General features: G+C 36.3%; 2 protein-coding genes and 1 long non-coding RNA gene across 3 annotated transcripts; 1 reads left to right on the top strand and 2 right to left on the bottom strand.

Annotated features, from left to right (window-relative positions):
• Positions 1 to 217: 217 nt before the first annotated feature.
• On the top strand, positions 218 to 3,379 carry LOC142171585 (uncharacterized). The gene is made up of 2 exons (XR_012701325.1): positions 218 to 719; positions 2,709 to 3,379. It is a non-coding gene; the product is annotated as an uncharacterized LOC142171585 (long non-coding RNA).
• A 1,715-nt stretch (positions 3,380 to 5,094) lies between these two features.
• Positions 5,095 to 8,425, bottom strand: LOC107781566 (pentatricopeptide repeat-containing protein At4g21065-like). The gene has a single exon (XM_016602292.2). The coding sequence runs from the start codon at positions 7,357 to 7,359 to the stop codon at positions 5,440 to 5,442; it is 1,920 nt and encodes a 639-aa protein (XP_016457778.2). The 5' UTR covers positions 7,360 to 8,425; the 3' UTR covers positions 5,095 to 5,439.
• A 144-nt stretch (positions 8,426 to 8,569) lies between these two features.
• LOC107781565 (uncharacterized) lies at positions 8,570 to 11,943 on the bottom strand. Its single transcript, XM_016602291.2, has 3 exons — positions 11,748 to 11,943; positions 9,784 to 10,149; positions 8,570 to 8,801 (listed from the first exon to the last, which is right to left on the bottom strand). The coding sequence occupies exons 2-3, from the start codon at positions 10,058 to 10,060 to the stop codon at positions 8,722 to 8,724; spliced, it is 357 nt and encodes a 118-aa protein (XP_016457777.1). The 5' UTR covers positions 10,061 to 10,149; positions 11,748 to 11,943; the 3' UTR covers positions 8,570 to 8,721.
• Positions 11,944 to 12,006: the final 63 nt, after the last annotated feature.

Genomic DNA, 12,006 nt, shown 5'->3' with positions numbered 1-12,006 from the left:
GAAGAATTTGCGTTTACAGTTGATTATGTGATGTGTGAGCACCTAATTTTTGAGCATTCTTGAATTTTTTTCCACTCATCTTACCAATATCTCACTTCCCACTCCATCAATCCCGCTCCTATTTTTCCCACGCGTGTTCCCACTCTACTTTCCCACTCATTCTCCCACTCATGTCCCCCACTCTTTGTCCCCCACTCACAATCCCTATATCCACATTTCTTTCACGGACACACACACGATATTCATTTATTTTTTCTCATCTCTCTTATAAAACAAAACCCTCTATATAGTTGTTGGGGAAAAAATCAGCAAAAGGAGGCCATAAAAATCAGCAAGAAAATAACCCCTTTTCCCAGCAAAAATCAGCTGCAAAAATAACCAAAAAAGCAACAAAAATCAGTTGAAATCAGCTCCCAAACTCCTGAAAAGCAGCTCCAAAACAGCCACGAAGGCTGGCCATTTTCGCACTTTTAACCACCAAAACGTCACCACCTAACACTAGCCAAAAACTCAGCCAAAACCAGCAAAATCACCCCCCAAAAACGGCTTCAAACCAGCAAAAATCAGCCACTAAATCACCGATTTTGCAAGATCGATCGAGGTTGCAAGTCGTGATTTTCAGTTTGAGGTTCCGTCGCCGGTTCGAAATTTCGATTAGTAACTATTGTTTCTTTTGGTACTCGCCCCTTTGTATACGTTGGAAATTTCAGCAATAAAAGGTTCACTCTTCCCTTTAATTATTTCAGATAATTTTCGTTAGTTTAGATGAATACTTAATCATTTTGTTTCAATCTGTTTTTACCATGCTTTTCCCATTCATTATCGTAATTAAGTTACCCATATGCTTCATGTTAATCTCTTCCGTTTTTGTGCGCCCGTATCCTTCGTCAATTAAATGAATAGCATAAACTATGTTAATATGCATCATGTGATTTTGAGTGGTTTATAACAGTTTCCTTGTTTTGCTTGATAAAATTCCATGTTAGTGTGATGTTTTCATTATGTTAGCATAAGAAGGATTAGGCCTTTAAGCCAGTTTGTCCATCGAGGGTTCGGGATGTTTGGGGTTTGAGTTAATTGAAAATACTTTTCACAACTTAGGAGAGTAATTCATTTTGTAAATAATCATGATAATTAAATTCCATACTACTCCACAATAAATTTCATACCTCATGACTTTAAAAAAATCTCAAAATTAGTTTAGAAAAAATAATTAACAATATCGCTAGGCAACTAGTAGGCGCACTTTAACCTTTTTTATTCACGGACTCGCTTGCGTAGCATGATGTTTAATATTTAGTAAATTAATTCTATAATCTCCATAGTTTAATTATTTTTTAATTTAATTAATCTCTTGTTCTAATCGTGGATTCGCTTGCGTAGCGCGATAATGATATTTAATAATTTTCTAAACTAATTTTCTTAATCACAAATGTAGTAATTTCTCAAAAGTACTGTAATTATTTGATTGTCATGATTCCGGATTCTCTTGCGAGATGCGATTATGATAAGTTAATTAATTTCGTTTTCGATCATGCATTCGCTTGCGTAGCGTGGTCATGACAACGTAATATTCTCCAAGTCATTCTTTAGTAATTCTAATAATCAAGCAATAAAAGCGGACATAGGAAAAACTTAAAAATCATATAAAACACAGTTTGTCCAAAATTAATTCAAGCTAAGTATAAGTCAATAAAAGCGACCGTGCTAGAACCACGGGACTCGGGAAATGCCTTACACCTTCTTTCCGGTCAACAGAATTCCTTATCCGGACTTTGTTTTTGCAGATCACTAATAAAAGAGTCAAACCTTCCTTTGACTAGGGATTCAAATAAAAGGTGACTTGAGACACCGAAAAATCAATTCCAAATGACGACTCTATAAATAAAATAATCCATACTCAAGTTTGTCACTTTAATTGGAAACACTCTTTAACCCACAACAATCCATAACACATCTTTTGGGGGGTTAAAAAGGGGTGTGACATAATGTATTAAAATGCTTAGGAGGACTAGCCACTATTCCTAAATATACCCTACCCGTCCCTTAGCCCACATTACAACCATGAAAAAGTCCTAATTGATTTTAGATCGAGTGAGCCTACATTAGTAGAGATTTACAATAAGGGCAAGCATATTGTACCAATTGCATGCATGTGACTTCTTTTGTGAGAGTGAGTGGTATTCTTTGATATATATGAGTCATTAAAATATATTTGAGCATTTGATTTAAGTGTGTGGATTCAACTTACTCTTTTGTTCTTGTTGTGAGGGCACATAGTTTCATGAGGGATATGTAACGTTATTAGACTTGTCTAGGATGTTGGGTGTTCAAGCCATGAGTGCATTGTGACACTGAGTCGGTTTAGAGGCTAGGATTGTTATAAGCATGTCGTCTTTGTTGTGAATATTTTTGAAGAATGACATAAGTTAAGGGACGTGTAAGTGATTGCATATGCTACAGTTTAATTGTTGCTATCAACTATGGTCATTGGTGTAGTGTGCCTCGATTGTGTAAATATAAAGTGCTCAAGGATAGTATGAATTGTTAGTTGACTTGAGGACGAGCAACGTTTAAGTGTGGAGTGGTGCTGTTTGGTTAAAATTCTATATTTTTGCATGTAATTTGCCTTGCATTATACCTTGATCTTGTTAACTTTGATGTGAATATTTATGACTCGAGCTTAATAACGATATTTTTATGTGCAGGAGTCAATTGGAAATGATTTGGGGAGTTTGCATGCAAATTAACGTTAAAAAGAAAAGAATTTGGAGCAAAGTGCACAAAGAAATTGGAGGACAAAGATAAAACATGCAAAAGGAGAAACTAACGAAAAAGAAGCTTAAGAGAACTTACCTGGAAAAGCAACAATGTTGGTTGTGATTGCATGAAGCTTGGAAAGAAAGTTAGGCAACAAGCACTAACAAAAGAAATCAAATTAGAGTAACGACGCAGGAGATATCCTTGCATATAGTGGCGCGACGCGAGCCAATTCTCGCGCGTTTAAGGTCGCGAGGCCAGGTCCGGCGCGGGGACGTTCGCGTGTTTCACACCTTGATGCACGGGTCCGGGTTTCAAAGTTAGTTTGTTTTCTTTTTGGTTTTAGACTTGGTTATTTTGCCTAGGCTTTTCCCTATATCTATAAATAGTTTTTAAATATCATTTTTAGGGGGGGATTGGACCAAGGGAGAGCACGGAACCGCCGTAGAGGGCGAAATTCATCAGATTCTATCTTTCTTCCATCAAACTCAGTAAACTTTACGTTTCTTTGGATGAATTGTTATTTTGCTACCATGTCTATGTAGAGCTAAATTTCGCGTTCTAGGGTTGTGGTTGTCATAAATATTGAAGTTTATTAATTATATTACCGTTAATTCGAGTTATCATCTTTGGTTATTTCTTTAATTCTGTACATAATTGTTTAATTGTTTGGCCAACAGTTGAGTTGTATTTATTATCTATACTATACTTGAGAAAGCCGTGTTTAGATTAGAGTAGAATTAAAGAGAGCTTGTTTCTGAACCCGTGGCTCGGAGAACGATTTCGCGGTTAGGATAGGAATATCCCTAGCAGTCTTTAGTTAAAAACCGTATTATATTCGTTCATGATAGACTCAATACCATAAAAATATAGGATTGATATATTGTGGATAGGCGAGTAATATTGTGGAAACATGCTATTCATATAAACGATCCGGTCAATTAGCAACCATTGATAATCTGGATTAACAAGTGTGGTTATTGAACTTAATAGGATTGATAAACCGACCACAACCCTGGAATCTTCATCTCCTATGAGTAAAATCTAAAACACACGTTTGCATCTCCGATAAATTTGCTAATTGTTAAATATTTGCAAAAATAGTTTAGTAGATAAACAACATTTTGGATTATCTTGGACAGTTAATTAATTTTAGTTTGCTTAGTTAACCATTAATCTAAGTCTCTGTGGGTTCGACATCCGACTTTCGAGTCACTTTATTACTTGATGGCCACATATACTTGCGTGTACTTGGGGAACCAACAATATATATATATATATATATTTGGAACTATATGTTATACTTGAAGATATAAAGACATGGACACAAGTAATAGACTCTGTTAAAGATTTGGAAAAACCTCTTTTTAAAGGTTTTAATACTTCTGTGCTAGAGAAATATTAGGGCAAAATTATTATGTTTCATCAAGTCTTAGACAGTTCCAAAATCCATATACTATTCCTCAGTATAATATCCAGAAAGATACAAATCAGAAAATTAATTTATGTGATTATTATACAGCCATGACAAAGAGTTTCAAAAAACTAAATCGGAAGAGAGAAAAATAAACTTCTTGATCAAATTAAGACTTTAGAATCTAGAATTCATGCATTAATGTTTGAACTTGCACAAACTCAGAGTTCTCTATCTCCTTAAAAAATGGATGAGACGGGTGTGTATTCCCCAATTAATACATATAAACCTATTGTATCACGTCTAGATATCATTAGTTTGTTTCAAACGGTAGCTGGTAAAGACATATCAAATCCGTTAATGGCTGACACTTTGCCAAAAAGTGTAAATTTAACTCCCGAAATTAAAGAAAGAAGAAGGTTGCCAAGATATATTACTCAAGGAGAGACATTCAAAAGAAGACAAGTAATTTCAAGAAAAAAGAATGCTGAAAAAATAAAAAATATCATTAAGCAGACATTAGAATTTTTTTTGACAAAAGATAAACAAATATTGGAAGGGGAATCAAAGAAAAAAAAAGCAACCCCACAGAATTCAGAAGAGGACAACACAGATAAAAACTAAGATATGAGATATCATGAAAATGAAGATGATTACTGTGGAATGAGTTTCGATTTAGTGGCTTTGCATAATTTGGACACATAAAAAAAAGAATGAAGTGACATAAAGTTGAAGAATAGTAGAAACGAAAAGATATCTCGGTAAAATCCCTGTATATATATATATATATATATATATATATATATATATCAACTACGCTCACTGTGCACATCGACCGATAACGGAGTACACAATTATCATGAGGAGGAATAAGAAATAGCTAATCTTTATTGGTTTCTTCAAACTTGTTATTACGCTGCAATCTTGGTTACTTAAATCTGTTTGAATAATCAAGATGGAGATGGCAGAAATGTCACTTCTCTTGTCTCTACTCCCATGAAATTTCAAACAAGACTACATTATTCATGTGCTTTTGAAGCATTAATCCAAATCCTTAAATACTGCTCGATCAGCGCCATAAAATTAGTGTTGGGTAAGGCTACTAAACATGTCCTCACTGCTTTCATTCATGTTCCTTTTAAGTAATTCACCAAAAGTTTCTATATAAGAAATCCTGCAAGATTTTAGTGAGACTCAAATGAACTGTTGACTTTCCATATACAGTGATATACTGCAGTATACAAAAGGTCCAAGTGCAAGATTTGCTACCAATAGTCCTTACAAGAACAAAGACCACCTTTAAAACAATGAAATCTATTCCTATCACGCACAACTATCTCTCGCTTGACAATTTCTGATATTACTTTGAAAGCAGCATGGCAGTCTTCACAAACGCGAAGATTCTTCATTATCCTTATTGTTTCTCCTGGTTTGGTGTTCATCAAACCAAAAACAAGGGCCAATTTCTCACTATGGCGATACAAATATTTTTCTTTCTCATTCTCTTCCATGTCTAGTAGAACCACTGAAGTATTTGGTACATATCCTTTGAACCTCATCTGTTCTAGCAGTTTGTCCCATCTTTCAAAGATCTCCTCTGCCTGAGGATGGTTGTCATCTCCGGCCACAAATTCATGCATTACTCCTGCTATAGTTATTGAACTCCAACCTGGAGTTTTCTTTACTCCTCGATCTTTCATCAACTTCCTCACCCTTGCTGCATCTTCCCAGCGCTTAGCTTCTGCATAAATATTTGACATAATTATATAGTATCCGTCATTAAGAGGGTCCAATATACCTAGGTGCCTCATAGCTTCCTCGGCCATGTCCACATCCTTTTGAATTCTACATCCACCTAGAAAAGAACCCCATATGACACCATTTGGCTTTATAGGCATGCTTGCGATGAACTCATATGCCTCTTTAAGAAGTCCTGCGCGACTCAAGAGATCAACCATGCAACCATAATGCTCAATTTGGGGAGTAATGTTATAGCCTCTAGTCATACTACCGAAAAATTCTCGCCCCTCATTGACCAACCCCATATGGCTACAAGCATGCAAGATTCCAAGAAATGTGACCTCATTAGGCTTCATTCCCGTTTTGATCATCTTGTTAAAGAGTTCTAAGGCTTCATCAGCCTGTCCATGCATAGCTAAACCCTGGATCATAGCAGACCACGATACAATTGTCCGTTCCTTCATTTCTTCAAAAACAGCTTTTGCAGCCTCTAAGCACCCACACTTAATGTACATGTCAATCAGAGTGTTACAAATGTGAATATTTCTTTTAAACCCGCTCTTATTTGAATACTCATGAATCCTCCTGCCCAATTGAAGTGCACCCAAATCAGCACAAGCTGCAAGAACAGCCACTACAGTCACCTCATTCGCCCTCAAGCCAGTCTCTTCCATTTCTGTGAAAAGTCTAATAGCCTCTTTAGCCTTCCCGCAATGAACAAAACCCGTAATCATGGCAGTCCAAGACCTTAAATTTCTCTCGGGCATTCGGGAAAACAATTCAAACGCCCCATTAATATTACCCTTCTTCGCTAATTGTGTAATCATTATATTCCAAGACACAACATCTCGTTGAGGCATTTTATCAAACAGAAGCATGGAATCAGCCATTGCTCCACAACTAGCATACAAGTGAAGAAGTGCGTTTAGCAATACTAAATTCGACTGAGACCCAAGTTTCTCAATATAAGCATGGACAATTTTCCCACATGAAAGATCCAGTAATTTCAAACAAGCCTTGAGAACAAAAGAGCAAGTGAAAATATCAGGTACAACATTGTAAATGCGCATTTGATGAAACAAGAAAATGGCATCAATAACAGAATTGCCTTCAGCAAGATTTCTCAAGCAGCTATTCCACACAGAAACTTCTGGCTGCTCAATACAGTAAAAAATCTGTTGAGCGAATGAGAAGTTGGGAGTAAGTGCACAAACGGAGGCAACACGAGAAAGTGGGAGTAATGAGAGAGGTTTATTGGTTTTAATGAGAAAGGCAACAACTTGTTTGAGCTCAAATGGGGAGTTGAAATTGTAGGCAAGGCTAGTGTAGGGGGTTTCTGAAGTGGGTGTTTGCACATTGTTTTTGGCATCAAAGGAGCGTTTGAGTTTTGGGGAGAGAACGGTATGGTTGGGAAGTGAAGATGCCAAACAAACAGACTGCAGCATGGCCAAGCGTCGATGTTAGCTGCTAAGGAAGCATCAACCTTTATATGTGTCTGTAATTAGAAATGAGTTTTGACTCGCAACCAAGAAATCAGACTTTATGATGTTATCATGTTTACCCCGAATTCTCAGAGTTTGAATTCCAGACTTTTACTTAAATAATGAAAGAAAATTCTGCTTAATCTAGGTGATGTTATCATGTTTAATCTGGATTCTAAGACTTCTAAACCATAAACATTATTTGATTCCAAATTCAGAGCAATGCCTGATGGTGTTAACTTGTTAGTTAAAGTATAGATATAGAGATTTAAACTTAGAATCAACTTAAAGTTTATCAAGATTCATCATAATTTTTTATCATTTTTAAACTGCTTCGCTAACCTACACAATTCTCTTTCTTTATTTGGACTTGGAATTGATTTATCAGTATTCAAAAGATCTGTCATAATTTCTTTATTTTTATGCCACCCCGTTAACCTATAACAATTCTTTTTCTTTATTTGGACATGAAACTAGCTGCTTTCCTAACATAAGCATCCTTGATACGGTAAGGAATGACCCAAGCAAGTCCAAAAATTGATAAAAACATATTTCATATGTCAGCTGCTACTGTGCAATGAAGAAAGAGATGTCTCACACTCTCAAATTCCTCCCGACACATAAAACATCTGTTCACTGTCGGAATGCTTCTTCTACTGAGGTTGTCTTGAGTAAGGCAGGCTTCAAATGAATTAAGATAATGTCATAAAGTATGGAAATTATTAAGTATGGAAATTATTAAGTAAGGTAATCATTATTGCCTGTTGCAAAGGTTTATAACACGTTATTGACATCCCAAAACATCAAAAAGTGTAACCATTTTCACCCACAAGGTTTTGAACTAGTGGTAAGTGCTCAACACCTAATGTATGGGTTAGATATACATCACCGGTAGCCTAGTATTTATGAAGAAAGGTAAAGGTGCGCACCCATTATCCACTGAATTTTAAACCACTGACAAATTGGAAGTTCGAAAGTCCCAAATCATAAAAGTATGCACACTGAAGAATCAAGAACCATAACGCCTAAGTTGTTTCCTGAACTTAGTCCGTCATATTGTAGAACTAGAATCTGATGTATCAGATACACCCGGTACAGGCACCGATCATACAAAAACACATAATGAACAAAATCGATACTAAATCTTCCGCAAGAGACTAGGACAACATAAATGCTGCAAACTCATCAAACTCGTTATAAAAACCAGTAACTACATTCAGAAGTTATTTGAAATGTAAAGGACAACGGGACTGCTATAGAAACTATCAGAAAACTCATTACAGAAACTAGTAACTAAACTCAAAGTTTACTTAAAATGCGAAGACCTCAATAGTCAGGGATTGAAGTAAATCGATAACCTTGAGCACCTCTCCAAGAATAATATGCAATCCGTGTCTCATAAAAACCTGCAAGTATTCATTAAGTGTCAAAGTGGCTGTTGGAAGTTTCTTAATCAATATAAGGAAAAGCGAAGAATAAACATAAAGTAAGAACTTAATATGCAACAAAAAGTGTAGTCAGTATTAGACACTGAATGTCTAAACAACATGAAGAAAACATGACTTGAACTAAAATCTAAACAGTCTAATAAATCTATCATTATTGCCTATTGCAAAAGTTTATAACACGTTATTGACATCCCAAAACATCAAAAGTATGACCATTTTCACCCCAGGGGTTTTGGCCTAGTGGTAAGTGTTCAACACCTGATGTATGGGTTACATCACCGGTTGCCGGTATTTATGAAGAAAGGTAGAGATGCGCGCCCATTATCCACTGAATTTTAAACCGCAAACAACTAGCTCTTGGGATTTCTCGGTTATCCCGAAAAAAATAAAAAGAAGGAAAAAAAATATATATGAAAAAAGGGCAGCTCGATGCACAAAGCATCCCGTGTTCATGCAGGATTCGGGGAAGAGCCGTACCCCAAGGGGTGTGATGTAGGCAGCCTACCTTGATGCAAGCATCAATAGCTGATTCCACGGCTCGAACCTGTGACCTGCAGGTCACACGGAGACAACTTGACCATTGCTCCAAGGCTCCCCTTCAAAATATATATATGTATATATATAAAATGTGTGACCATTTTTAAGTGCACAGCACAATCACCTTCATATGGGGCTTCTTGCAACTATAGAGATAAGGTAGATAAATTAACAAGTAGTCCTACCATTTGCTGTCTGCTTATTTAACATGCTTACAGATTCAATGGAAGTTACCTTGTTAATTCAAACTGGTATTCATACTGCCAAACAATGGTGCAACTGTAACATGACTCTGGATTTAGTGGACTACTGCACTCTCAACAAGGATATCTTGAACAACCTTATACAAGATTTGTAGCTTTATCATCCAAAGCAGTATAACATAGATGGATGTTTTACTTACCAGGGAGAAAAGTGAGAATTCCAAGTCCAAGAAGACCATATGCCTGCGAGCGCTCTCCTCCCATATGACCAGATAAGATGAAGTATGATAGCAAGAGAAGCAGACATCCCAGAAAGAGCAGAAAAAGAGCAAGGGCAATGGACTTCCAGGGGATTCTATCTAACGATTTTGGTGAATAATCAAATCTAGGGTCAGGTCGCCTGCCAGCACTACCATAATAGTCCTCATCTTCATCCACAGCGAGACGACTGTAAGGAATGTTCCGCCTGGAAGCCATACACCAGAATTCCCAGTCTTTGAATTGGAATAGATTAACAAATTTGGCAAAAGGTCAAATCAGAACAAGGCTGCTTGAGAAAACACCACCTAATTGAGAACACGAGGATCTGACTATCAGAATATATAATAAGTTGGCAAAGTGAGGTAGAATTTTAAAAATAAATACCTTCTTGGTCAAGGAGGATAACCACAAAAGATGGCTCAATAATACACACAACAATAAGGTCACGTTCTAAATTGTTCTACAAAAATATGTCAATATTTGCCCCCTATATGTGTGTGTGTGGGGATATTTATTATATCTCAAAATATGTCATTTGTTCCATATTGCAGCTCATGAGAGTCCATAACTTTTCCTGGCTTTTAACTCTGTTGTTACTACGCTCATGACATTGCTGGGAGCCTGGTCTAATTACCAAAGAATAAGAAAGGAAATACCATTTCTACAATGCATTTTTAAGTCAAAATTTTGGTGGTTTTGGCCATAAATATACCTCAAAACTCCTAAACACAAGAAACGGAACATTTTGTTTTACGTGGTCAGATCCTCGTTCTGAAGCATCATCAAATTTTAATCGTCCAATTGGAGGATTCCATGGTGAGACCTTTACATGACTTCTGGCATTAGCTCCTATTGTTTTTAGGTATAAAGGATTCATAAAACTCATGAACCATTTTCGACAGTTCTCCAGGTGGCATATAGTTATACATTTGTTACTCATATCACCAACTTTAGTCAGTACCACACCAATTCATCACAGACAACCTTTTTCCAACATTGGCTAATGAATTTTGACTTGGTACCACAGGGAAGCCTCTCAAAACAGTATAGTACCACTGCACTGATGTCCTTGCTTTTTTATGCAAATTGGCTGGAAAGGAAGATGAGGTCTTTTAATTTGAAGAATTGTCCCTTATTAACTTTGAGGCACTGATCACGAAAGCATGTTTTCTAAGCAAAAAAAAGAAAGCTATCCAAATTTATGTGGTGAACTCATTAGTTTTCTGGAGATCTCAACTAGTATAGTCGACTATCCTAGATGACACTTTCCCTTTACCTCTACTTTGAAGACTTCTTCCTCTTGCCTTTGCAGGCTAGTATTTACTCTAAAGATATGTACAAGGGATTGCATCCCCTTGATGCTATACTGATGAAACTTCCAAATTGTGTCCAATCAATTAACTGTGTCTCAAACTCCAAACTAATTAGGGTCACAAAAATCCTATCCCCAAGCTTTCATATTTAGCAGGTGTACCATTTTTCCTAAAACGTGTTGATTGGACCATAAGGGGCCTTCTACCAAGGATTTGGTTAGGGAATAAGATTACATTTGTGGTGCTTTGCATTCGATTAAAGGTGAATAATTTATTTTCATTATTATTCTTCTCTTTTCCTTTGAGAGCTTATACCTATTAATTTTTTCAATGGACTATCAAATGTTTCATGACTCTTTGAGTGTTTATAAAGAAACATCAAAATCAAGCAATCAGAAATTCCAGATGCCATTTCATTATAACAAGTTTAAAAACCAATCTTTTTCAATCTAGTTAGGGCCATAAACATATTAATATCCCTCAGAAATCAAGTTAGATAGGAATCCAACTCAATCAACAAACAATTACGTAATTATCACCTAATACAGATCAATAAGACATTCTACTAACTCGAAAAGCTTCGGACTAACCTTGAAGGGAAGCAAGTACAAATTCTCCGAAGAAAGTGACCCGGAACAATGACGAAAACCTAACCCGGCAACGATAGCAGTGGAGCGTGGTAAACACCCGAGAAATTGCGCAACCAACTTTGACCAGATTTCTTTTGTTTCCTTATTTTGTGCTCGGAATAGACTTTGTCTGACTATATGTTATTCTCCTCATGTTGACGTACTATCAGTTTAACTTTCACTTTTATGAGCTAGGATTTCAAATTTATCAGTTCGAGAT

Source organism: Nicotiana tabacum, chromosome 2 (genome assembly GCF_000715075.1).
Source record: "Nicotiana tabacum cultivar K326 chromosome 2, ASM71507v2, whole genome shotgun sequence".
NCBI lineage: Eukaryota > Viridiplantae > Streptophyta > Magnoliopsida > Solanales > Solanaceae > Nicotiana > Nicotiana tabacum.
Note: the sequence above shows the minus strand (reverse complement) of the source record. Positions and strands in the feature narration are given on the sequence as shown.

Coding starts and splice junctions, on each gene's coding strand:
- LOC107781566 (XM_016602292.2), bottom strand. CDS start 7,359: ATGCTGCAGTCTGTTTGTTTGGCATCTTCACTTCCCAACCATACCGTT.
- LOC107781565 (XM_016602291.2), bottom strand. CDS start 10,060: ATGGCTTCCAGGCGGAACATTCCTTACAGTCGTCTCGCTGTGGATGAA. Junction 8,802..9,783: donor AATTCTCACTTTTCTCCCTG/GTAAGTAAAACA, acceptor GAATACTTGCAG/GTTTTTATGAGACACGGATT.